The 27963-nt window shown below is 39.0% G+C and overlaps 1 protein-coding gene and 1 long non-coding RNA gene across 5 annotated transcripts in view; one reads left to right on the top strand and one right to left on the bottom strand.

The window, feature by feature from the left end:
- Positions 1-20597, top strand: part of LOC134794884 (AF4/FMR2 family member lilli) — a 321915-nt gene extending 301318 nt beyond the window's left edge. For 2 of the 4 annotated variants that reach the window (XM_063766715.1, XM_063766716.1), the window contains 12 exons: positions 10823-10865; positions 11209-11313; positions 11791-12127; positions 13411-13530; positions 13701-13952; positions 14206-14926; positions 15351-15478; positions 15939-16054; positions 16544-16798; positions 17468-17573; positions 18184-18418; positions 18640-20597. In XM_063766715.1, the coding sequence (XP_063622785.1) occupies positions 10823-10865; positions 11209-11313; positions 11791-12127; positions 13411-13530; positions 13701-13952; positions 14206-14926; positions 15351-15478; positions 15939-16054; positions 16544-16798; positions 17468-17573; positions 18184-18418; positions 18640-18758 (2537 nt within the window). In that variant the 3' untranslated portion in view covers positions 18759-20597. The remainder of the gene's footprint in view (positions 1-10822; positions 10866-11208; positions 11314-11790; positions 12128-13410; positions 13531-13700; positions 13953-14205; positions 14927-15350; positions 15479-15938; positions 16055-16543; positions 16799-17467; positions 17574-18183; positions 18419-18639) is intronic. The other 2 variants (XM_063766714.1, XM_063766713.1) reach the window with 2 other exon arrangements.
- The window catches only part of LOC134794976 (uncharacterized), a 746430-nt gene that overhangs the window by 536626 nt on the left and 181841 nt on the right, over positions 1-27963 (bottom strand). The window contains exon 2 of the long non-coding RNA XR_010144736.1: positions 24140-24276. This is a non-coding gene — a long non-coding RNA (uncharacterized LOC134794976). The remainder of the gene's footprint in view (positions 1-24139; positions 24277-27963) is intronic.

The following is a 27963-nucleotide window of genomic DNA, read 5'->3' as shown; positions in this document are numbered from 1 at the left end:
TTATAAAGTAGTAATAATAAACATACTTTCCAAGTTATCTATTTGAAAGAGTTAACAAATACATAAAGTATAGTTACGTAATGACGGTATAAAATGCACCTGTTAGAGAAAAAACCGGGCAAGTGCGAGTCGGACTCGCGCACGAAGGGTTCCGTACCATAATGCAAAAAAAAACAAAAAAAAAGCAAAAAAAAAAACGGTCACCCATCCAAATACTGACCACTCCCGACGTTGCTTAACTTTGGTCAAAAATCACGTTTGTTGTATGGGAGCCCCATTTAAATCTTTATTTTATTCTGTTTTTAGTATTTGTTGTTATAGCGGCAACAGAAATACATCATCAGTGAAAATTTCAACTGTCTAGCTATCACGGTTCGTGAGATACAGCCTGGTGACAGACGGACGGACGGACGGACGGACGGACGGACGGACGGACGGACGGACGGACGGACGGACGGACAGCGAAGTCTTAGTAATAGGGTCCCGTTTTACCCTTTGGGTACGGAACCCTAAAAACGGCTCGAGCACACGCAAACATTAATGGCGCCGACAAGTCAATTCAATACGAGTACAGCTTGATAAAGATGATTGCATTATAAACACAATCGAGTACATGCCTACATTTCGTAAAACAATAAGGTAGTTTACTGTCGGAGAGATGAGATTGTAGTCTGTTTACGTAAACATTGTAAACACTCAATGTAAAATGACTGATATGCCTACTTAGGCTATTAAAGTGAGGTATAATGAAACAAAATGTTGGTATTTTCGTCGTTTGTTATCGTCTCTAGTTCCGAACTAGCCAAACGACTAAATGTTTACATATACATAGTTCGAAATTTGAACGTTAGAATTTTGGTCTCGAAACACCACCGATCAGTTCGGTCATACCTCGTCTTAAACGAAACTCTTAAAACACGTCTCGCTCATAAGTGTACGTGACTATTAAGTTTTGTCAAACAATCAATTGAATCAAGTATTAATCATGCCTGCTTCTCTAGGACTAAGCAGAGATAGATACCACTTGCTACCACCCTATGCTCATAAATTCAGTTATCATAGGCACCATAGCCTTTGTTTTAAGATGATTTAGAATTAGTCAGATCACTGATATTCGTCAAGGTATTTTCCTTCCTAAAGCCGACTTCCACTCTCTCATTTATTCACTTTGTAGGGTTCCGTTTATCTATCTTCTCCACGTGCTTGAAGTACTAACAATCGTTAATACCTATTACCGTACCTCACATTACTAACATTACCATAACCTTCTCAAGTATTGTCAACATACGCCATCTTGCATAGCTTCTGTGTAAGACTTGCGCAAATAAAAACTTCATTACATCACTTTGATAAAGGTTGCAACCGATTCGCTTCCCGTTGATCCGATTAACCTGCAATTAAGCCTACACGTGCAGTATTGCATCCGTCATGCGACGTCCAACACAAATGCACTTACGTCCACGGAATGAACAACCACGTGCACACATACGTAACTTCATCAATCATCACGTTCGTCTACATCGTACATGCAAACTTGTAAATTCTTATCACATGTGAAATGCGCAAAACCTGTACTCTTTTGTTTTTGTATGTGTATTTGCTGATCAACATGAGAATTCGTCTTCTGATAACTGCAGTTTACGGTAAGACTGCAGCGCAGTAGAATAGATAATGCAAATAATGAAATTTGTACTCTTAAATTAATATTGCTTAACCTAAACCCGCTTTTGAGACAAGCCCTCTGTGCCCAGGCGTATACCTATATGCTGATGATGGTGCCACGATTGACTTGGTAACAATTTTTCGTTTCATTATTTCAATAAATCTTGTGTTTTGTGAGGATCATATGCATTAAAGCAATCGAAAATTCAGAAATAAAAGTTTTAAGTAACGCTTTGAATGTGGTCGTCACTATCCTCGTTCTTTGATTCTGCTGAATGTATGAAATAACAAGTAAATTCGTATTATAATTGAGATGAAGATAACATACATGGAAACTATCCAGGTAATCCAGGTACATCGATCTTCAACTCACACGAATAAATGTCACCTCGCCCAGCGCACGCGATGGCATTGTCCTCACGATAATACCGCTAACGAAAAGTCACAAAGAACAACTTTATTCTTTACAATACTAAGTCCATTTTCCTTTCGACGGGTGAGTTATCCGATTGCCATCATAATGACTCGAATCTTATTAGCGTCTTTTTGTACTTCCTGATGCAGATTAAAATGTGCTAATATCTCGCTAGTGCGATTAGGTTTGCGTGACAAATCGCTTCTGGTTTCGTTTTCAGTGTTAGGCGACAGCATATCTGAGAGATGGAAGTCCTTATGAAGTTTCCCTGTAGTCGTTCCATCATATCTCAAGGTCGTGATCATCTGGTGTCTCTCTGGACTGTAGACGTATATTACCAATTGATCTGAAAACCTGAACAAAATAATATAATGGCTGAGAATCAAGAAATAGATAGAAGAAGTAAGAGAGAAACTGAAGAGTAGCCTAAAACTGTATGTCTTTTGCGACATGAAGGTGTCCAGAAAATATTATTATTGGTATTGTATTGACCTGAAACTGTATTTCTAGATACTGTTATTCTTTGTTAACTCATTAACAGTCGTGACAGTATGACAGTAATGTAAAGCGAGTAATAAAAACTGTCTCAGATCAATCCGGCGGAGCGCATTCCGGATTGGCTGTGGTGCATTCTTGGACTCCATCATCACTTCGTGTCATTTTCGTCTGTTTGTGTCTGGATTTCTACGTGACACGCGCAAATATATATGGCTCTATTTGCCTCTTATGCTTTACCGATAGCAATGCAATTTTGCGATGGGTTTAAATTGACACGCAGATAGTGTTTAAGGATAATGGTAATAATAAATTTTGCGTTTCTAGATCTTATGGTCTTACTTAAAATGTCGTCAACGTACATTTTCTGTTCATAAGTCCTCAGGCGTTGGCAAATGTACATAAATATAAACGTACATTTACATATTTAGGTATATACGGTTTCTCGGCTTTATGTGTAGCGACTGGATCAGAAACGTGTTAATTGCAGATATTTATACTCATTGCCTGCGAACACGCCAATCTCACTGCAGTTGCACAATTAAAAATGCATTACTGCCCAGTAATTATTTAATTAAAAAAGTTGATCTTAAATAAAGTTTTTAGGTGATTATGTCTTGATTTGTTAACACTCTTTCCAAATAAATAACAAAAACGACACTGAAGAGAAAATGGATACAAAGACATCCATATTCTCTTTATTATGTAGATACCGTAGGTATATTAACGATTGATAAAATATAGGTATGTACATATAATATGTACAGTTAGGTACCGATTTATTCTATTATGGTACCGTAAAACCAGGTAACTATAGTCCTATAATACAACTATGGTCCAGTTTTTAACGTTGATTATCAACAAGCCTTTTGGATTTGTATTCGTTAGGTACATTTATTTTGTTGCTTATAAATATACTAATGCTTTATCTATATTAAATACTCATTATACATATTTTACAGGAACTTGAACTTGGACCATAGTTGTAAGTTGTGGCCTAAAGCTACCTGATTTTAATATTGTTTTCTAAAACTTTTCAAGTACCTATTGAGCGTTTCCCAGGTTTCATCAAATTTCCTAAATTTGGTTGTAAATCTTCGGCAGCCATTTCCTACATTCTTTATATCTTTTACCTTGACACACTTCTTAAATCCCAATAGGCCTTTAGATGGCAAAATTTTACGACCAACCGCAATGCCTAGGAGCAGAGCTGTAAATGAAAGCAGAGGAAAATATACTTTGGTTGTGATGTGGATGTAACTTGTGAGAAAAAGGTGTTGTAAAATAGTTTGTTATAAATATCTTGCACTGTTTAAATTTAAGTAATTATGATTTTAGTGGGCCGACGATTAAAAGGCCCTGAGTACACCGGCTTTGTGTGCGTAGAGGTGCACGTGCGCTAAAATGTTTGAGCCGTACACGCACACGTCACGCAAGAGGTGTGCCGTCTCTTATAAGGATCTGTATAATACAACGCGCACGTACGCACACGCACACTGGTGTGCACAGGCATTAAGAGTTTAGCGTAGCCACAGGCATTTAACTACACCACTTACACTTTTCAGTGTCTATATTCCTCTATATAAAACCAGCAATATTCCTGTGCATAAAACCAGCAAATAAAAAAAAATACCAAGGTAAAGTTGATGGTAAACTAAAGTATTAATTACACCGCTCATGACGATATCATTCCTTATACAATTCTGTTGTGGGTAAAACACTATTGTTCTGCTTTTCTTCGAATGCGACTCTTTTTATTGTACCGGCATTCAATCAGACTTCCGCCAGCAGCATGTGTTTAGGCGCCCTCTTTATTCACGCACAAAAAACACCACATCCGCTGCAGGCCAGGTTGTTATTTAATTGTATTGGCTAAATAAACCTTTGCGAATAATTTACACCGAATATCCCTTTCGTCTTTAAATTGCATTACTTAAATTCGCTACGTCAAAGTTGTTCAATAGATATTTCAAAAATGCTCCTGATTGCCCAGACGTTTTCAGTAACGTCTGCATTAATAAATACTCAAGTCACGGGTTCAAATAACTGAATAGAAATTTCAATGTCACCTTTATTTGTGTCCCTTCGGTACGTTTCGGGCCTTCTGTCCCGCCTTAATTGTTTGAAGCAGACAAAGAAATTAGAATAAAGCCTTAACTTAAAACCCTTTCGCGCTATACGGTACAATTTCTAAGAATGACATATTTTATGAGTTCAGTAAAAGACAAAAGGGCTTAAACGTTTACAATGGAATAGAAAACGCTTGACCAGTTATTGTTTTACGTCTTAACTCAAACAACATACACAAATACAATTCCCACCTTATCCCGATGACTTAAGGTGTATAACTCTTTGACGTCAAGCGTACATTGCGTTCTCAAACAGATGTATGTGTGTAAGGATCTCAATGACACATACGCCTTTTTGAACATCATTGTGCACCGTGGGCCGTGACGGTGTGTGATCGTGACGCCACGGTACTATCGGGTGCAGCGACGGTTGAGCATGCTACAGTTCGTTTTCAAATGCACCCCAGACGCGGTCACTTATTTACATTATCCACCAATGGGAACAGTCCAAGTTTTTTGACCAGTAACTCTAAATTTTTTATATAAACGTAACGTGCCTAACAATACGGTACAATTTACAACGGATATGAAATCGAACGGAGTAGCTTTTTTTTACTGTATAAGTAAACCACCAAGAAACATCTGGCTAGTAACACTCACTTAAAATTGAATGCATTCTAATGACCCAACTCAAATTCCTTACCTCGCAGTTTCGGTTCTAAAATTAAATCTCTTGACAACTTGCCTTTTTTCTAGTCACCTTTTTTATCAAGTCATATTAATTCAGTTGCCAAATAAATAATCGGTAGCTTGCTCATATTGAAATATTTTAACGCTTTTGTTGCCAAAGTAGGTATTAATTTTAGTACCTATTTCTATTTTTTTAAGCTACTGAAATCCGATTAATTAGTTGACCGGTTAAATACGTGCCCAAAAAAAATATGGGTCGTTAAACAATTTCAGATTCATTTCAAGCGGGCAGATGTTAAGTAAAGATGCCGAACGGTCTCCGCATGCAAAGTGCGCAAAATTAAATAATTCTGGACAAACATTATGGCTATTAAAAAAAAGTTTCCAAGTATTCTTGGTCGCACAATTGTTTTACGGGCACCAGATGTGTAATCTTTCTAACATAGAATGCCGTTTAAAATGCAACCGACAGACTGATAACGATGGTCAACACATGTTTGGGTTGGTCAGGTTTGAACCCAAAAACAATACCGATGCAATATACTTAATGCAGGACCGTGATTGGTTGTAATACTTGTAATATAAGGAGGCGTGACGTTTTAAAGTTTTGGGTGCAAGCGATTTTCGCTGAGAAATGCTCAACCGTGGCTGCACCCGATAGTACATGCTCACGAATTAACCTCGAGACGAACGCACTCGGACCGATGACGAGGAATACTAACTACTTATTATTGACAAATGAAGCGGCGCCTTCTTCCTTTTTCAAGCAATGTCATGTTAAAATAAACTGCGAGTAAAATTTAAATGTTTAGTTAAAAATTATTTGAAAGTTATTGTAAGTTACCTAAAATTAGAGCACCACTTCTAAAACTAACATATATTATATGTGACGCTGACTATAACACAGAAGTAATGTAAGCTACACACCTACAAGCACATATTCGTAAGAACTTAACGTATTTATAAAATAGCCAGAACGGGGACACAAAATCACCACAACTGACCACAAGTAGACCTTATCCTAAAGAATTAAGGCTTACAAAAGTCAGTTGACCGTGCATTTGACGGAACGATTGTGACTCGAAGCAACGTTCCCACAAATTAGTCTCGAGACGTAGCGACACGGATGACGATGGCACTCACCTCAATGGCCCTCCGAGCCTCCTCGATCCAAACTACATACGCCGATGCATTAGGCACGGTTAATTATGCTCTAATGTACGGCTATATAGCGATATGCAGCTGTTTTCTCTTCTTATTGAGACAATATTTTGATACACTCTTGATCTGATACAATCTTTAAAAAGAGTATGGAATATATTTGACCTAGATAGATTTTATTCTAGGAAAAATGCATTTTCCCGTGCTTTTTCAATTGCTATAATATCGCTATATGATCAAATAATATTAAAGTTTCTTTTACTGTTTGAACTTGAAGAAAGCTTGATGAAATTTCGATTTAGATACGTTTAAGTTTCAGAAAAATTTTCAGGATATTTTACATTGCAAATATACCAACTTGCCATATTGGGAAAATAATTAAAGTAGCGGTATAGTAAACGTACAGTCAGCAGCAGAAGTTGCTAAGCGGGCGAGATGTTCAAAATTACCTTGACACGCTCTTATTCTCTTAACAATAAAGTCGCGTCAAGATCATTTTGAGCACCTGGCCCGCTTAGCAACTTCTGCTGACTGTACGTACGAAATGTTCTAGGTACGTACTTTAATGTCTTCTTTGCTCAAGTATACTAGCAACTACACAACTCGCACGTATATAACAAACCATAGTAACGGTAAGGATTGCGTCACGGCAATAAATTATGTTAACAGAAGTTTATGACGGTACGTACATTATATTTTTATCTACGGTGAGTTACCGTCTAGTCTGAAGGTCTCAGTCTCTTTAGCAATACTAGCGAAACGTAAACAATGTAAATGTGTTGCAATTTAATTTATGGCCTGTATTTAGTGTTCGCTAAGAGCGTATCGTGACTTTTACAATCCTTAAAATTTCATTAACTTAAATAAAGCCCGTTTTTTATTTAGCGTAGCGCAGCGAAATGAAAACATAAAAAAGAGTCTTTGATCAGACTTGAAAAAAACGTTTACCCTTAAAACAATTAGGCCTAGAGAATAAGTATACTGGCAACCGAACAGTTGCCTTTTTTTACAATGTCGTACTGAAAAAAATTCCATACATTTCAGTATCACTCGATTATTACAATATCGAAAAAGATAGTCTTATTTAAACTTTGGCAAACATTGCGCATACGAGGGTGGGAAGAGGCAATTAATACATTAGTGTCGAATCAAAGCGAGTAGTCGTAATTAATAAACGACTGAGCTAGACGGAGAGATAAGTAATATACGTTTATTAGGGTTGTATTTCTTCTTAGATGTTATAGTAGCTTTTAAGTGATGCTAGCACATAAAAGATTTTTTACTTAAAAAAATATAAGTACCTACCTATTGCAAAAATCTCTCGTTAAATTGATATCGTCTCCAATTTTACTCGATTGCTGCTTTTGTTTATAGAACATCGAAATATTTGTCCGATAAACATACTTATACATAGTTAATCGTTTCGATATATGTAATTTATACTTCATTTTTCGTAGGATTAGAAAAACACTCCTCTGCAGTAATATTAGAAGTAAGAATAAGGTTTTAAAGCAGTAACGTTTTTAATAATCTAATTAATAAAGTACATATAACGTTTCCAACAAAACCCCTCGTTTTACTTCAGCGCAGTTTTTCTTTAAAAATAAAACTAATTATTGCAGCCTAAATTTCCAATCAAATGGCGTATTGTGTATTGTAGACCTAGACCTAACCTCCGACACCCCCAGTACGCTGACCGTCAGCGGGGTCACTGACCCGTCACCGCCGATGCCCGAACTCTGACGTTTCATTCCCATTGCTACGTCTAAAGCGTACGTGTCCCAGTGTAAGAGGGACTCTTTGATTGTAGTTCTTACGAATGTTAAAGTCAAGTGACATTATTGTTTGGCCCAGAATTCGACTCTATAATGCGGCAATGGGAATATATAGTTTACTACGTGACGTGACGAAAACCGCAAAATACAAATCTTTAATACGATAGAAGTTTCTATAATGCGAGGTGTATATTTCAGAGAAAATTGCTTTTCTTCCAGAATAGCTTTCTGTTCAAGATGTTTATTAGAGCGAGAGGGTAACTTTATCAATGCTTTGGGGTTTTTGTTTGACAGTTCACTATTTAGTTTTGGTATGTTGGGGTAACTTAAAATACGCTTTCAATTTGTGTCACATTAGATCGTTTTATTTCATTCATATTTAGTCTTATTTCGAAAAACGTATCTACTTCCAAGACAGTTATTAAAATCTAGACATGTTTGTGTGTCTATTATTGAAGTAGTGGCGAAAAGCCAGGAAATTAGAAGGGAACAAGTGATATGGTGCGACGAGTGAAACTTGTGACGGAGGATATGGTTTTGTCTGAATTACACTGAAAATACCTATAGATATTCCGTTTAATTTTTTTTCTCGACAGGTCCCTCGGCTATACCTAATAGCTATTTTATATTAAAACGATACTGCTATGCCATGCATGGTAACGATATAAAACTTAAAATAAATGAAAATTAGGCATTTTTTCATTGGATCTATTTCATTGAGCCTGCCCTTGCAAATATAATCTAGTTTCCGTGTGATTTTTATGGCATCTGTCCTTGATTAAATCGTGTAAAAATTCGATATGAAATCCACAATTTTGCGTTAGCCCCCTCTTAATCTATCATCATCCTTTGCTCGCATTTGACCCATTCACTTGTGATCGGCGCAGCGTATCCTTACCTTCCAACTCTCTGTCGCCAGCCATCTCATCATTCACACGCTTCCATTGCTCATCTGCCTGGATAAAATCATAAATGCTTATTAAAGTACACGAGGCAACCGTAACACATCGCTGCAATGTTTACTTTGCCGCTGGCCGCTGCCCTAACCAAACACGGCCCTTTCCCAAGCACCACCTATAAATTAACTACTAATACGCAGTGTACACTCCGCTTTATTATTCATGGAGTTATACGGAACGGTCGCGCTGTCAATGCGGTCTATGCTTTAAGGGGCCCACAGATTACCAGTTCGCTGGACGATATCAGCCTGTCAGGTGACAATTCCGAACAACTGACAGGCTGATATCGTCCGGCGAACTGGTAATCTGTGGGCCCCTTTACAAGTTACGCATTCTCATTTGACACCTTATGTTCTTGGAGTTTGTATGTTACTCGTACTTATTAAAATGTTGTGAAATAGGCAGTTTTTAACGATGCACCTACGCGTTTCACACGTAAATTGATCGGTTAGCGAGCTGAATAAGAAGATTTTTTTGCCGTTTTTTGCGTAATGGTACGGAACACTTCATGTGCGAGCCCGACTCGCACTTGTTTTTCAAAAAAACTATATTTGACTTAGCTGAAATAGCAATTACTGCCGATGTCATCTTTCTGAAGTAGGTACAAACTTAACAGTTAGACTTAATGTACCTACTGTTAAAGTATTCACCTCCAGCTCACGCTAACGGCACTACGATTGTACCCGATAACAGATTTTTCCCGCTTTGTAGCGAAACACTCCTAAGAACAGAGAACTCGCGTAGCGGGTCGCTGGCGGTCAATGTCTTTGACAAACATCGGATATGTGACCGCGTACCTTTGAATAATTAATCTTTTCTGTGCTCGAACTGAAATATATATGCTTCCGATTGCAATTTTCATATGTCATATTATCTGAACAAACTTGTATTTCTTACGATTACTTGTGATTTAAAATTACATTGAAAACCGATCTAATCCGTTCTCAGGGAACTCAAATTCTAAACAAAAAGTGCTACCAACCGATGCGTAACGGGCATCAAATAAGGCATAATAATGTTCTTACCGGTCGGGAAACTAAGATCGGGGTTGAATATCACGGTCCAGTGCTTGATACCACCGTTTAGTCTAGACACTGGAATGTCTAGACTAGGTAATGTGAACATTGGAATCCAATGTATTGATTGATTATTAACCATAGTTCTTATGGTGCACTGTCATGCACCGTGTATTGATATTATTTGAGGTGTTAGGTTATTGTTGTTGCGAATTAAATCTTCTAGCGTAGGCTGTAAAGTTGATGATTGAGTAATTCAGTCAATTGTAATGTGCACAGATTATATGTATGTATTATTACAGTTCTCGTATGTATACAGTGTTATTCCTGATCCTGACATTGTTGATATCTAAATAGATCAAAAAAAAATTTTATTATATTTAAGGCAATTTCAATTTTTAATAATGCACAAACTCCGTTTTTCGTTTGTATCATCGCCATAATAAAATCTCTTTAATCAACCGTATGAATTTACAATTTTACTGTTATACCTCATTTTACGATCAGATGTATTTTTTTATGATTAATTTCGTGATTGTTTGTTGAGCTTTGTACTGATTTTATTATTTTTTATTTACAGGTATAGACAACCGGATATCACACTCGAGAAGTGTAACGCCACCGTAAGTATATTAATTAATTCTAATATAAACGAGCATATGCTCCACTTCATGCTGAGGGGTCACATTACAACATTAGTAGTTTGTAATAAAAATGGCTAGGTAATTTGGATTAGTACGCAAAAATTTTTCTTGAATTATGTCTACTTCTATGAAATCAGGCGAACTCAGACTTACCTTCCGGACCCTCTAGCAATCTTTGAATCATCAACTTGTACAGTCCCCAATCGCCATGTACTCTGACGTCTTAACAGTGTTCACATATTTGCGAGCACTTTGAACGCTCTTCAATATCTGATGTCTGTCTTATCGAAACGAACAATTTACAAGGTCAATGTCCTTACAGATGTGACGGGTTGAATAAGGACCTCGGGTTGTCGGAGAGCGACGACGAGGTCGCGGCCAGCACGCTACACCACACCACCAGCAGTACTGCGCTAGAACTAGAACCGTAAGTTAAACTTTCACGTATTTCCCTGCGACCCGCTGGTCAGATGAGTGCTGATCTTAGGATGGTCGGCACTGGCACTGGTTAAGTTAGATCGAAAAAGCTTAGAAATAATTGATAATTTTGGCGCAATCATCGCATGGGTCAAGGGGTCAGTCACTGAATGCAGTATGAGGCTGCCAGGCAACCAACATTGTGTAGCGACATTATGCATTGTGTGTTGTTGTGCGATCCTGGCAGGATCGCCATGTAAGGTGTGGCGCCAATGATACAACTTGTTATGATTATTATCATATATGATCCTTAATCTACGGAATATATAGAGATAAATGTGAAGGTGTGTGTACGTACGTAGTGCACACTACAATTGTTTTCATGTTTATTTTCTCATTGGGTTCGGTAGTTTTATTTCTTAATAAGTTAGCATTTGAAGCTTAATTGAATTGAATACTCCTGTTAAACGAAGTTTTTTAATTCCAGCATCCTATCACCAATCGTCTCCGGCGGCAGCCCGTCCTCGGCTAGCGAGTCCTCCGACTCCGAGTCTGAGTCGTCCTCCGCCGAGTCCAGCGGTCCTCCGCCGCGAGAGACCAGAGAGCCCAGAGAGCCCAGAGAGACCAGAGAGACCAGAGAGGCTAGAGAGGCTAGAGAGCCTGCAGCGGCGCCGGCGCGACTCAGTTCCGCGGCGGAGTCGCAGCCGGTGCAGCGGCCGTCGTGGTCGCTGTCCAACTTCGCGCCGCCGACCGCGCCGCTGCCCGAGCCCTATGATACGGGGAAAGAGCTGAGGCATGCGCTCGCGGATATCAAGGGGAAGCCGGTGAGTACAGACAACATTAGTGGACTTACAAAATAATGTTATTATCGTATTTAGTTTAAATATTTCCCTAGGATACCTCCCTTGCAGAAAAAACTCCTCGTTTGTGCTCGACATGCGGCAGACAATTCCGTAGAATGCTCAATAGGTTAGAGAGAATCTTGGTGGTCAGTCGCGGTAGTTTGAATAAAATGATAGCAAGCAAGTACTAAAGAAGCGCAGGAATAGCAATGTGGTCTTCTTTGTTAGGTATCGAACTTCCCCAATACAATTTTTTTTACATAAATGAGGTTTAAAGTTAGTACTTTTAGACAATGCTTGTTTAACTAACACCTTCGCTGCGGCAATTAGGGTAACTCGCAATCAATCATACTCATTTGCATGGGGTCTTTCGACCCCCTACCGCAGTGAACGTGTATTTTGGCTAAAGCTACAAAACAACAAAACGGATTTTATCGTTTTTTGATGATTAGCAAACGACATGACCTCCCAGAAACAACACACGTTTAGCCTTCCCACGTATATTTCTAACTCGTCAACAGTAACACGATCATCTTCTAGCTTAATATGCGGGATTACTGCCCTTTCCCAGGTGTCCCCTTACAGATAAACACTTCCCCGTATTAGGATGCTGACACACACTGTTTATGCACGAACAACAATTGCATCAGTTGCATCTCTCATTTTGAACGAAGCTAACGTCTTTAGAACGCATAAGCCTTGTTTAAAGTCCCATTCCAATACTCGCGATATGGACAATTCTCTAGAACTCCTTTTCCAACTTCTCAATCAAACCATGAACGACGATGACGGCGTCCAGCAGAGATGGATCAACCTGGCCGTATTGAAGTGTAACTTGAGAAGTTGTCTCGTCAATTACGAGAGAAATCTTACGTGTTACTGGCCACGGGAGGAGCGTCCGAGGGTTTTTAGAGAGTTTTTAGCGTTAAAAGATATTCTGTGGCAGGCTGTTGGGGCTTTACATGGAAGCATGATTATATCTCCAGGATATGAGGTACACTTGTTTTTTTTTTTCATTCGTCAAAATTAATCGAATAAAAGTGTCATGAGTCAGTTTCACCAACTTTACATGTCATCTGATAATTTCCTGTATATTTCTCGGTCGGTAAGTAATGCTAGGCTACAATTAATGTTTACTTACCTATTGGACCATCAATGTACGGTGACGGTGACAATGTCATAGTCAGGTGACAATGTCTGCATGGTGAAACAGGAGCCAGGTTGTGACTGTTAATTAAATGTGTGTCTTATCGTTATTGCAACAGAGTCCTATCTCGGATCTATCGGACTCGGAGGCGTCGTCGCCGTCGCCGGGTCAGAGGCGGAGACGGTCGTCAAAGCTGACCGTGTCCAGCGACGATGACTCGCCAAGGCCTACTAATACGGTAAGAACAATTCATGCATTGAAGTTAGTTAGGTTTTCCGGGAACTGAATATGGATTTTTTAATTCCAAACGTCAAACCGGTAAATCAAAATCAAACATGGCCGTATAGGGCATTTCTCATATATTTCAAGGTCCCTCCTAGGCGCAATTTAATTCAAGTGTTGTTCCAGCCTTCCCCCCGCGTGGCGGCCACCGCGGCGGTGAAGCGCGGACGGCCGCCCAAGCCACGGGCTGACTCACGCGAGCGCCCCGCCAAGAAGAAGCGCGGCCGCCCGCCCAAGCTGCGCCCCGCCGAGCCCTCCCCCTCCCCCTCCCCCGCGCCCGCGCCGCGCCCCCGCGACCCCTCCCCCGCCGCCCCGGCCGCGCCCGCGCCCGCCCCGCACCCCGTGCTGCAGGACACGAAGACGCATATCTTTCGCAAGGTACGTTTTTAGGATTGTTGGTGCGCGTAAGCGCCTGAACGCTCTGTAAATCGAGACGCAAAAGTGAAAAGGGAAACAACCAGCTAATTATTTTTTTAGTGTATAAACCAAGTTTCACGCTTTCTGCCGGATGAGTTCCTACTTTGAGTTAACAAACCGAACTATTTAAATAAAAAAGCTGTCTTCTAAGCTTCCCAATTTATAAATCTGATAAAAGTGATATTTTTTTTTCTCACTATAAACTTTTTTCCAGGTTTTCACTCCCAAGAAGGGTGACGAATGTGGCGGGAAAGGTGGCAAAGGTGGCAAAGGAAAAGGTGGCAAGGGCAAAGGCCAGGTCACTATAATAGAAGTGGCGGCCGAGTCCGGAGCCGACGACGATGAGAGGAGGCATCGAGAGCGCTCGGCGGAGAGGCGGAACGAGGAGGCCCTCGCCAGGGTCTCGCCCCCCCAGGAGCCCGAGACGTTGACCAGGAAACGAGAGGCCGAGAGGGTCGCCAATGAACGGATACAGGAAAGAGTGTCCCTCGAGCGGCCGGAAAGGGACCGTCCCGAGCGGACGAACGACCGAATATCAGATCGCCTCCCCATACCCTCCGCACCTTCCGACAGAATACCGGATCGGACGTCCACCGACCGGTTATCCTCTGAGCGAACCGACCGTTTACACGACCGGTACAGCTCTGAACGCCTCTTAACCCCCAGCCGGCATTCGAGAGAACGGATATCGTCCGAGCGCTCGGATAAGATAGAGAAAACCTCCCTCGATCGCCTCTCCGGGGATAGGATGGATCGTCTGTCAGGGGACAAGATGGATCGCCTATCAGGGGACAAGTTGGACAGACTGTCAGGCGACAAGTTGGGCATGGAGAGGCTCGACCGCATGCCGGACAGATTCGTTCGCGCTGAGGCTGACGTCGGGTCCGGCTTGAAGGGCCGAGGCTCGGAGAGACTCGAAGAGGCTTCTTCAATTGGTGAGTAACTTTTTCGTATGTACCTATATGACAGTTTCTATTTTAAATTGCATTACTAAACTTTATTTATCGTGAAACTGCGTACTATTATACCCTGAAAATCTGAACGGTGTAAAAGGTTTTTCGCCTACTTTAATTTTCTAACCTACTTATCGCAGAATGTTTTTTGGACAAACCAACGCGTACCAAATTATTATTTTGCATACTTAATTTGGCATAGGTTAGGCTAGTATAGAAAATAATCAGTTGCGAAAGATACGTATGCAAAAATAAACCTTATTTGTATATCCCAGATACTAAAATCACAGCCTAAGTTTGCTAGATGATGATCGGAACGGGATAAACCGTTTCAGAAATGATAATTAACAGTGAATTTTTCCCCGATGCATTAGGAAACGAAATAGAATGTAATATTTGTGTACAGTGCCCCGGCGCTTGCGCCTGCCGGTGCGAGTGCCGCTGGAGCGGCTCCGCGCGGAGACGGTGCGGCACCTGCTGGCCGCGCCGCCGCGCCGCGCCGCCAAGCGCGTCGCCACGCCGCCGCCGCACCAGGTATACTATTACGTTTTTTTTGGGCCATCCACTTCACAGCGTACTTAAAAATACAGAACCATCTTGAAGGTCCATAGGATTATAGACTATCTCTATGAACAGTAGATTACAAGTCCAACTCAGTGGGTCGAGAAGATTGTTGACAAACGTAAATACGGTTGGAGTCTGGCTTGGCTCGCATGCGCGGCTCGCTCTAAGAAGAGGTCGACTTTCAGTCTTCGCAAAATCTAGGTCTTCCGCCTTGCCTTCCGTCTTCCTTGGGCTCACGTTGAGGGCGAGATCACACTTCTTCTCTGAGTACTTGTATATCCCTTGATTTGACTACAAAAAATACACTTCCGTTTATAGCTGTGACCTTGAATTAATTACCAAGGTATCGGTTAAATATTGCTACATCACAGTTCATCATCCGTTTACATCACATTTCTGTATTTATATTACTAGCAACTTAATTTTCCAGGCGGGAGAGGTAGCCGCGACCAACCACGAGCGGACGGCGGGCCAGACGCCCATCTACTACTCGTACTTCGAGCGTCTGCCCGCGGACGTGCTCTCTGACGAGGAACGCGACCACAAGTAAGATATATTTATGTATGCGAGGACGTGCACAATGTCAGGACAGCCGTGTCGGAAAAGAAAAATTGTGCTTCTGCGCCATCTATTGGCTTCTCAGCAATTATGGTTGTCCGGTTACAGCCGAGCCCGTCTTAACTCTTTAACTAACTCTGCACCATTGTGAGAAAATATGAAAGTGCCATTTCAAACGTCTTATTTTCATAATATTTTGACGTTTATGGCACACACATTTCTTTTTCCAAACTAGTGCCATTTCTAACGAAACTTATTTTAAAATTCAAGTGAACGTGAAGATAATCTCGAAAACTGAACTTACAAGTACAGGGCCTAGAGCCTTAGGGTTCCACCTGTCCAATTTCTTTATCCAATGTCATTGCGTCTCACTCTCTAATTAAGCAATGCATTAGACTTAGATATTGGACAGATGGAATACCAGGGTTTAGACGTATGTCAAAAAGTAAAACTACTCATCCGTAATTCCTCTTTCAGATATTACCTAGACCAAGCGAAACAGCTGAAATGCGAAGCAGAGCGCGAGCAGAAAGCGTTACCCCGCGTCATGCTCTACCTCGAGTCGGTGCTGTGCTTCGTTCTAACCGGTCGAGTACTGGAACTAGAGCTGGACACCAAACGCGCCTTCACCATATACCGGGAGACCATAGAGTACATCAAGAGCATACACTCCATGCCGCAGCGGTTCAGGGCGTCGCCGCATTCCACGTTCAACAAGCTTGATATATTGAGGTGGGTATCCTCCTTATGAACTTAAACCTTTATAAGGGTGTCAGAAATTATGCAAAATTGAACTTTGAAATAAAATTCAAAATCAGTAGGCTTATAAACCTTATAAAGGCTTATCAAAATCACACCACCACGAAAATATCTTGTAGAAGTGTCATAAATAACTCTATAGATGTCTCATAAATCATTCTGTTTTCAAAATTTGCATTGGGGTGGGGTCCGTAGACCATAAGGGTATGAAAGTAAAGTCATGTGACGATGTCCTTACACCATGAAAGGCCTATGCACACCGGATACGTGTGCGTAGACGTGCGCGTGCGCGTCGTAATATACAGATTTGTATGAGAGACGGCACACCGGCACCGTTTGCGTAACGTGTGCGTGCACGGCTCCAACATTTTGCGGGGCGCACGCAGCCGGTGTGCTCTAGCCTGTACGGCTAAGTTTGTCGCCTTTTTATCATCTGTCACCATGCCTGTCACGTTCTAACAAATAAGAAAGTGCGATAGTGACACATGACATGACAGGTGATAAAAATGCGACCATCATATCCGTGCTCAATGCCGTTTTGTTTAACCATATTAGCAACAACAATTCGCTATACGTGTCAATTATTAAAAATTGGTCTTTTAGTTATAATGTATTAAATCGATAACGTGTTTTTTTTTTCAGCTTACGTGTGCAAGCATTGCTGTACTTGCGCATGTTCAAGATGTACAACCGGGAGGTGAAGGAGTATTACAGGATAGTGCAGGACTACCAGCAAAAGGTAAATGATGTTAGTACACCTTCTTTTTTTTTGTATTTATTACTTTGTTTTTAAATTGAATTGGAATTTTGTATTAATATTTACCTAAATCAAAATATGGAATGAAAAATAGCAAATAAAATAGTCATACAAAAGAAGTTTTCTATAGGCATAAAATCGTAAACATTTGAATGCTCACACGTTTTCCTTCCAAAATATTCTTTGAGTTTTATTTCTTTAAAAAAAAATTAAGTAGGGTAATTCGCCAGTAATTAGCCGGTAATTAGCCGGTTTTAGTAACTGGCCGCCCTAAACTAAAAATGAATTCTATTCACCTATAAAGAGAATTCATTTTAGTATGAGGTTTCAATAACTGGCCAGCTTTCAATAACTGGCCATCTTATACTAAAATGAATTCTATTTATAGGAGAATAGAATTCATTTTTAGTTTAGGACGGCCAGTTACTGGCGAATTAGTCTACTTACGCTATATGTTAAATTGCGTTACCTATAAACGCCTAACGCTTAATTCACACGCTAGTAGTTTAGGATATTGTATATAAGGTTCCTAACTTAAATGGCAGAAAATTAATGTTTTTAGGTCCTAACACTAAACTTGAACTTTCATATATGTATACAGCCGGCGTGCGCGGAATCAGTGTCCCCGCTGTCCCCGACGCCGTCGCCGGGCGGGTCGGTGGGCTCCGTGGGCTCCGTGGCGTCGGCCTCCTCCGGCTACTGCAGCATGGCGCACTCGGTGCCCGCGCAAGCGCACAACGCGCTGCTGCAGCTCACCAAGTACTACACCTTCCTGTACGTGGCGCACGACCTGTGGGAGCAGGCCGACAACCTGTGCCGGCTGCGCGCCAACCAGGGTGCGTATTCTGTACATTTTTCGGCTCTTAGATAGATAGATAGAATACTTTTTGTTGGTACACCTGAGTAAAGAGCCACGCCTTTCTGTCCCAAAAAAAAAGACATATAAATTTCATAAACATGACACTAAACATTAAGAATATAAATATACTTGCACTATAGGCCTTATTTACTAGGTAATACATATTTTAAAGTAATTCATAATTTATTTCTATTCCAGATCTATTCATAGCGGTGGACCGCAAATGCGGCCCTCTGACGCTATTCTCCACGTTCCGGCATCTCGTACAATACGTGCGCTACGCCATCTCTCTCATCAAGAACGCGGCGCGCGAGTGACCGCCGCCCGGCGCCCGGGAGGCCGGGGAGGCCGCCGGCCTCGGCCCCGCCGGCCCCGTCGGCCCCGCGCACCCGACCAGGCGACTGTTCCAGAAACCGTTTGGCAATGTCGTGGCGAAAAATGCTCAGCGGTATCAGTGAAATGATCTGTGGTATTGGTAGAAAAACGTTATGTTTAGTGTACGTTTCGGGATTTGCAGCTAAAATGTGTTCATGACCGATTGACAAGTTTCTTTATGTCACTATTTAAGGCCAGAGCGCACCGGTTTCCTGTGCGTAAACGTGCACTTAAATATTGCAGCCATTGCACGCACACGTCACGCAAGCGGTGTGCCATCTCTCATAATGATCTGTATATTACAAAGCGCACGAGAACGTTCACGTCTACGCCCACATATTCGGTGTGTACAGGCCTTTTATGATAGCGTATCTTCGCTTTTGGTATTAATGGAGTATGGTCAGTTTATATAAATGAGACATTATGGTCAATTTTTTGGTAAACCATTAAGTGTAATTTTAAACTTTAGTGTAGACTGACTGTACTACAAGCAATGATATATTTTTACCACTATCGCTGTTTCATCGCGGTGACATTGTCATTTGGTTGTAAAGAAATTAAGTCACTTTATTGACTTGTGAGATTTAGTTTTGGAATATCGTTCTTCAGATACTTTTCTAAAAGCAATTCTAATAGATAATGATTGTTTAATACAAACTTAATAAAAAATGTCTAATTTAAATATTTAATAATTAAATTATTTATTTAAAATATCTAGTTACATATTAATTTATTTATAATTAAGTTTAATATTTATTTTGAAATCAGAATTTAATATCAATTTTTTCATGAAATCGTGTTATTCTTTTATATAAATTTGCTTATAGAAAGGGCTAATCTGAAAGCGAATATACCTGAAGTTCCAAAACCGTTTGGAATATGTCGTCAGTAAAGTACGTTGGCATCAATTACCTATAGTTGTATATTGTCGCCTCGGGTTCATAAGAAGGGAACGCCCGGGAATCGTAACTAAGTATTGACTTCGCATGTCCTACAAGATGACCAAAAATGTACAGACAACCGCGGTTGCCTAGCAACGACCCCTGGTTACAAAACCGAATGTAAGTTTAAGTGATAGAGTAATCATATCGTAAGTGTTTTTCGTTGTAGTACCTACCCTATCAGAAATATGTACTATCGGGAACACAATATACGAATTCTTTAGTTCGGGTGTTATACGAAAATATTTAGAGTGTGGGCCAATCGAGTTATTATCTCAATATGCATGGGATCACTTCTCTTGCAATAATTTTACTGATTTCTATTCGCGTATACTTTCGCTTGTTACTCTGTGAGTGTGTTAGAATGAGAGCTTTAAACTAATTCGTACTTTAAGTGGTTCGGTTAGGGTTGATTATGGAGCGGACGGCGTAACGTTGTTTTGTAATCACAAATAATATTGGTGATTTTTTTCGATCACATTAGAATATGAAATCATTTTTATAAATCACGATAAGAAAACATCTGGCGAAATGACTCGCGAAATGTTAAAAATAAATACATAAAACACTTATATTTGTGTCATATGCATTGTATGTTCTCTTATCAAGAATTATGAGAGTAACCCGTTCATAAGATACAGCTAGAATACAGCGAACAATATTTTAAGTTTTATGAAACTGTTCCTACATATTGAGTAGTGGCAGAACAATTATTGAGCAAAAATAGATTTTCATGTATCAATATATGGATCATATTTTCGTATATACATATCAAGTAGCTCGGTGACAACCACGTGGTTCGTAGGTAAAGTAAATCAGGGGCCGATTGCATAACAAACTACAACTAATATTACAAGCGGAACTCCTTTTCTAATTTCACTTATTAAATAAGGAGTTCCGCTTGTAATATTAGTTGTAGTTTGTTATGCAATCGGCCCCTGGATGTATCTAGGTGACTTCAGTAGCAGGATTACTCGGTAAATAATGTTTGGAGTGACAATAATACTCTGGTAAGGAAGATAGAGAAAATTCCGAAAATGTTGATCCATCCGACTCAGATCAAATAAATCTAAATCGTAGCTTCAATGAACTAAATATTTTTTTAAACTTCACTTTTGAATGGTACAATTAAAACCGTGAACTAGCTTTTGGCTGACCGAAAGCATCATGTGACGAAATGAACATTGATTTAACTCAATGAAATTGTAAACTAGGCTAGACTGTGAGTATTAAACAGTGAATGTTACTTTGAAACAACAAGCCGTAACACCAATTATATTTCTCTCGGTTGTTTATTAAAATTTATGTTGTGATTGTACATACATAATAATGATTATATTATACATTTTGTAATGGATATACATGTTAGTGCCAGATAGGTTTTTGTACGGTCGTTTACAGCGCGCGGCGCGGAGCCGGAGCGGGACGTCGAGTGTTACTAGAGAACGAGAAGACGATGCCTTGTACATAGTTAACGTAAGAAATGTGTAGTTTTCATTTATGTTTTAATTTATATGTAAACTATATTTATATTTAAGGCGGACAAGGAAATATAAACAATTAAACATAATAAAGTTTGATTAGGGATATAGGAAATTGTTTGCGCGCGTGAGCCTAGCGTGTGAGCGGTTTTTTTTTTATAATAAGACAATTTGTATATTTTTAAAAGTGGATATTGTAAATTTATGTAGAGAGCTTGCAGCGTTCGGTTAGTAGAGGATAGTTAGGTTAGGTCCGTCAGTTACCCGCTGGTCGCCACAGCCCGACTTACCCGCTCATTTCCAACTATTGGTACTTACTATCCGCACAAATAACTGTATATTTAAGTTGGTTATTTATTTATTGTGGCATTGTATAGTTAATTTTGTTGCACACTAAGCGAAGTTTACTTAATTGCAATAATTGTGAGGCAAATTAACTTTGATAAGCAATGAAATAACGTTAAAGTGCCTTGCGAAACTGCGGCTTTACCCGCGACCTGAGTAAGCACAAAGCGGTAATTTGGCGTCTCTATTTAACTGATCGTATGAGCTAGAGACAGAAATTCCGCCAAAAAACGTGCAAAACACAAATGCATTCTGTGCATATCCTTTGGAAACTCGCAAATTATGTACTTGGTTTTTTGTTATCGTTCTTAGTTCTATTTTTTTGCGTTACGCGGTGTATAATTTTCTGTTGTGTTTTTATTTTGCTTATTTAATTTTAGGCTGATAGGTACTTCCTCTTTTTAAATGTAATGATAGTGACAAATTATGGTCGATTTGCTTGACTTGCATTTTTGACATGCATGCATGACATGGTGATTCTTAAAATATACCTAATCAAAGACGAGATCTTTATATACCTATGAAATTTAATAATTTAAGAGAAAATGTGGATGGCATAACAAATTAAATTTATTATATTCGTACTCAAAGCAAAAGTGCATGCATACGAATATCATCATCACATTTATTTTCTTAATTGCATTTTATTCTACTCATGACAGTTGGACAGTTTCATTTATTCTTTAAATCATTAGAGCAATATGTTGCTTTAAAACATCTGTAATACCTTCGAAGAATACAGAACATAAATATACTTACCTACCTTTAAAAAAAAATCTGATAGCCACTTTTGACGCCAAATTTATTCTCAATTTTTTTTTATATAAGTATGTAGATGGACTCGGACGCTGCGCTGGTAAGCGTAAGCCGATTGGTTATTAGGAAATTGTAAAATACTGTTTTCTTTTATTGTAGCAATCTTGTGTTGATAGCATGTATAATTTGTTTTTTTTTTTATATTCGCGTTAAGAATATGTATAAATTTGTTTTCTCTTAATATTATTATTTGTGTAACTGTACCTTATGTTATTGATGATAGAATACATTAATTTTTATGTATGATTTTTTTTTGTTTTTGTTTTGCCTTTTCCTTTTATTTTTGATTTGCTTTTGTGCTTTTGAAACAAAAATCGAACATGTTTTTAAAGGGTATTTTAATCTCAAAAATCCTACGTGTGAAAGCTAGATTAGACCCAAATCTGAAACCCTAATAGCGATTAGTTAACTTATTGTATGGTAGTAAAGATTGCCTTCGTCAATTTTTGCCTGTATTAATAACGCCACGCCCACACCTCCGCAGGAAAATATGCAATACGTATTTGCAATAAGATTCATTTTCCTGTGGAGATACGGTCCACAGTATTGCCTTATAGCAAGTGTCTTGACAGTTGCCATTTAGATTAATATCGGAACGTTGCGGCTTCTGTACTGATTGAGATATGCACAATTAAAGTAACCTTGAATGCCTTAAAATGCCTATAGTGAATAGATCCATATTATAAGCAGTGGAGTATCTGATGTGACATCGTATATGATACAGTATTATTTATACCATGCGCCAGAAGAAAACACATTTTTAAATTTCAATACTACTATATTACTTTTTGGATCTTATCACTGATAAATAAGGTTGGTATTTAGAATACGACAAGCTCGTGCAGATGACTTAACTGCTATGCAACTTGACATTTTATTAACATAGAAACAATAAATTCTAGTTCGTTTACAAACGGCTGAATAGGCTAAAGGCACTAGAGACACCTACGGCCGCCTACGATAAGAAGTTGTCATGGCTATGTAAAGTACATATTCCAGAATAGGGAATATTACGCAAAACTCTGCGTAGAGGGCGTCGCTAACTCAATCACATGGCCTACCGTGAAATACGACAATCGAAAGTTCGGTTTCTGCCTCTCTATCACGCTTGCTTATTCGATCGATAGAGAGGCAGATAACGAAATTTCGATTTTCGCGTTTCGCGGTAGGCCACCTGTAAACAAACCGCCTTGATGCAACAATGTCATAGTAAAAACTTGTCAAAAAACTGTTTAAGGCGTAGTATGTATAAGTTACTCTGTGGTTTACTAAACAAATTAGTGCTGCACTCTGGGGGCAGAACATTGCAGTAATACTCCCTATTTGATATAAGTATGTACCTACTTACCGACGTTTGCGGGTACGATCGTGTCCGATTTGAGAACGTTTTGCTAAAATGAGCGTGCAAAGTTATCAAATATACTGACGTTTGTTTCCAAAAATTCTACGCAACCCTGTACGAATAATACTGTATCATGATGGAAATAAATAATCAATAGCAAAGCCTTATAAGAAAGTACAGTCACTGCCAAGTCAAAGTCAAGTACAGTCAGTACAGAGCGCAACTGAAGCTTACCCAAGGTATATCAATTATTAAGGGTCATAATACATTTTATATGTCGTGGCATCAGCTACCGCTGCAAGCTCGTAGGCTTTCGACGCGATTGTACAATCGTGTGAGACAGCCTTTATCATAGTATAGGTAAAAAAAAACTCAAGAAGTGCCCTTTGTCTATGTACTTTGTTTACTGGGCTATAACCGCGAAAATCGAAGTTCGTCAATTGCGGGCATTTTTCTCTGTCACTCTAATTAGATTTTAATGAGAGTAAAAGAGTAAGATCCCCGCAATTTGCGAATTCCGGCTTTCGCGGTAGGCCTCCTGGACTATGATTACCAGACATCGTAAATTTTATAGAACTTTCGGTGCAGCGGAGTGGTGTTAACGGAATTGGTATAAACAATTTCAACCCATAATTAGCATTAATTACCTTAATTTACCATTTCAGTTGGAATTATCTATACCAATTCCGTTAACACCACTCCGCTGCACCAAAAATGCTATAAAATGTACGATGTCTGATGATTACACGTCAATATTCATTAGTCAACTTGTGTACAGAATTGCAGACAAGTTTCTTGTACATAGATAAGGACATTTCTTGAGATTTTTGGCTGTAAAGCGCTTATTGTATACGAGTAGATTATGAAATCATTTAGGATGGCAAATGTGTTTCGAAAACTTGTTTTAAGTTCGATAACAGTCCCTGACAGTACACACCTACGATATAACACCAATATCATTTATTACAGCAATATGAATAGATAAACTAACAAGTAAATTATACTTAGTAAATATTTCACGCGCCTTTATATATTCGTGAGTTTTCTACAGGGCAAATGCCATTAGGTACATTATTTTAGCCATTGCATTCCATTATAATATTGGCAAACAACCGTCTAATCATTCGCTTATTTTTTCTCATAACAAGTTTAATTGCATACAATCATATAAGTCGAATGACAAATAAATCAGAGCAACCCCCATAAGGTTTGAAATGCAGCAAGTGGCAATAAAAATCTAAGTTATGATTTAACTACATACGAGTACAAACAGCAACACTGTTAACTGTCCATCGGTGGACCTTATACCTTTGGATGGACAGTTAACATTGTGGGCGATGGTACCATCTGCCTTAAAAACATCGTACAGAAACCAGACTAATCCCAACAAGGCCTAATTTACCCTCTGGGTTGGATGTCAGATGGTAGTCTCTATCGTAAACACGCTAATATAAATTAGCCCCCTTATTCATAAAACTTTACGGGCCCGATTTAATTAAATTATGTTTTATCCCTTTCTTACAAATAGATAAGTCAATATGACAAATAAGAACAAACGATAATTAGCTAATTTAGGTTTGTAGCGCGTTTATGAATAAGGGGGTTAGACTTCAGGGCTATAACCGCGAAAATCGAAGTTCGCAAATTGCGGGCATCTTTCTCTGTCACTCTAATTACGCCTTCATTGGAGTAAAAGAGAAAGATCCCCGCAATTTGCGAATTTCGGTTTTCGCGGTAGCCCCTCAGGCTCTTTTAGCGACCCATGACAGCGAAGGTATGTGAATAATTGCCATGTAAAATGACTGGTTCGAGAAAAATTCGGACAATCTATTAATTTCCTCTTTTATATCAAAGTGGACATTTTATTGAGTAGGTATTTATTTATTCGTCTACTATCATAGCAATAATTATATGAAACGAATTAAAACGCATGCAATGGAATGTTTATATCTTATGTACGTATCAGTTATACCAACAAAATAACGGTGAGTACCCATCTTTGTGTTCGTTAATTAAAAGGCTCCAATTAAATATATTGTACATAAAATAATAAAACGAAATTCTAAATATGTCGCAATTCAAATTCTAAATAGATATCGCTTACATAAACAACAATAGTGTACCTACCAACGTCATCGCAATAAGTGTTTACAATGCTTAGTATACAAGGATCCCTAGGATGGTACATTTTGGCTTCACTCAAATGCTACCAAATCACAAAATCTGTTAACAATAGTTATTAAATATGAAACAACCCTAATTTATAAACTAGTTAACACTATCTGACTACATACGAAACATGCCGTTGTAAAAAGTACCTTACTAAAAGAGAATAAGGTCGATTACCGATAGGATTTTTGAGTGTTGCCAAATGTAGCCATTTCAGTTTGTTATTTATTAGTAGATAACAATATGCGGCTAAGACCACTTTAGCCGTTTAAGGAGGGATTTGTTTTTTTTAGAATTAAATAAAAGTTCAAAGTGAATAGTTAAATTGTGCCTTAGTGAGAAATGGTTTAGCCTCCAATTTCGTTTGGACTCGAACATGGCGGTTTGAATTCTCGATTGCAGCTCGACTAGGATAGGAGTTAGTTAACAAACTAATGTAACTTGCTAACCTCGTAATAATTTTGATGTAATAAGAAGGAGATAACTTTTGGTGTGTTTATTTTTACTTGTAATTATTGAACAATTTCGCGCAATCGGGAGTTCAATCGAAGCCCGTTTATTTCAATGGTTGAAGTACTCCAGTATTCATTCTCTGCACTGTAAACTAAGCACTAATTGTAAAGAGTTTATACAATTGTTTAACTAAAACCCCTTCTCAGTTGATAGATGAACTAACGCAATAATGTTTAACGATGTTTCTTTCTATTGGATGTTGTAATTGATTATATTTACATTTATGTAAGACGTAGATCAGTATATTATGTCGTAGCAATAACTTAAGAGTCGCAATAAGACCTAGTGCATTCGCTTCATACTATATGACCCGACCGGCTGTACACTGCTTCCTTTGTATACAATAAGTTCAAATTTTGGACGTTTTCAAATACATATATATATTTTATATCGCACGTGTTTAGACGAGTAGTGTTCGGTGTACGAATTAATTTTAAATTTGCTGCTCACGCTTTAACCGCCGAACTAACGGAAGCACGTCATCAAATAAGAATATTATATTTCTCGCTCTTATTTATAACGGCGTCCCTTTCGTGGCGGCGGCGTTTAGGGCGTTCAGCGGCGCTACTATGCTTCTCCCAGTTCTACTAGCATCTCCTATGGCAAGTATACATGTAAATCAAGTTTTTGTAAGTACGTTCCACTCTGTCGACACCCATTCGTTTCTCCGAGCTTTACTACCTACGAATAAAGTTCAGACCAATTTTTATTTGACTTCTCGAGTCAAGAAACAAATTATTAGTGTAAGACGAAGTGCCAAGAGTCGCGAATACTTCTTTCCTAAGTGCAATTCCTTCTCAATTATAACCTATGTATTGTATTGTATTTATATGCATTGACCGGCCTGTCAGCAACGACCGGCCATCTCCATCCTCTCGCTTAGCCAAAGCTGCATGCGGGGTATTTTTAATTATTCGTGTTACCACCAAATATATGTTTACCTCTCAACACTTCCAACTATAATAGTTTGAAACAATCAACTTTGATAATAATTAAAAATGTCTCGCCAGATTCAGTGAGAGAAACTGTATAAATGAACGAAAATCGCGTAAAGTTAATATTAACAATAAACGGCTAATGTTAATAATATTCTAAATTTATGTTTTGTAGTGGATGTTTTATTATATAATAGTGTTAAAGTATGTGAGGCGAGTCGTTTGTGTCATTATGTAACTGTAGAGGTGGGGCCGCGACTATAGCGTCGCTCGAAGAAAATCATCCTTAAAAATGGATTAAAGTTATTCTTCCACAGACGTAACGCATCCGTCTCTCTCCAACAAAACAATTCTTCTAAGACGGATGCCTTCTTAAGTCATGTAAAGTTAAGAATGGTTTCCTTCGAGTTACCTGCCGAGCCGGGCCGCTCGCGGCATTTCTATGTCAGTAGACGCGTGTATTAATTAAGGGACAAACAAATTATAGTATAAAATTGTTTACCAAACGCCCGACTGGCGTTAGACGAAAATATTATTTTTCTTAGATCATTATATTGTAATAAAATGGTAAAGTATAGAAATATGATGGCGCGGACGCGTTGGCC

The sequence above is a fragment of the Cydia splendana genome, chromosome 11 (genome assembly GCF_910591565.1).
Source record: "Cydia splendana chromosome 11, ilCydSple1.2, whole genome shotgun sequence".
In the NCBI taxonomy this organism is placed as follows: domain Eukaryota; kingdom Metazoa; phylum Arthropoda; class Insecta; order Lepidoptera; family Tortricidae; genus Cydia; species Cydia splendana.
The sequence above is the reverse complement of the archived record's forward strand: the minus strand, read 5'-3'. Positions and strand labels throughout refer to the sequence as shown.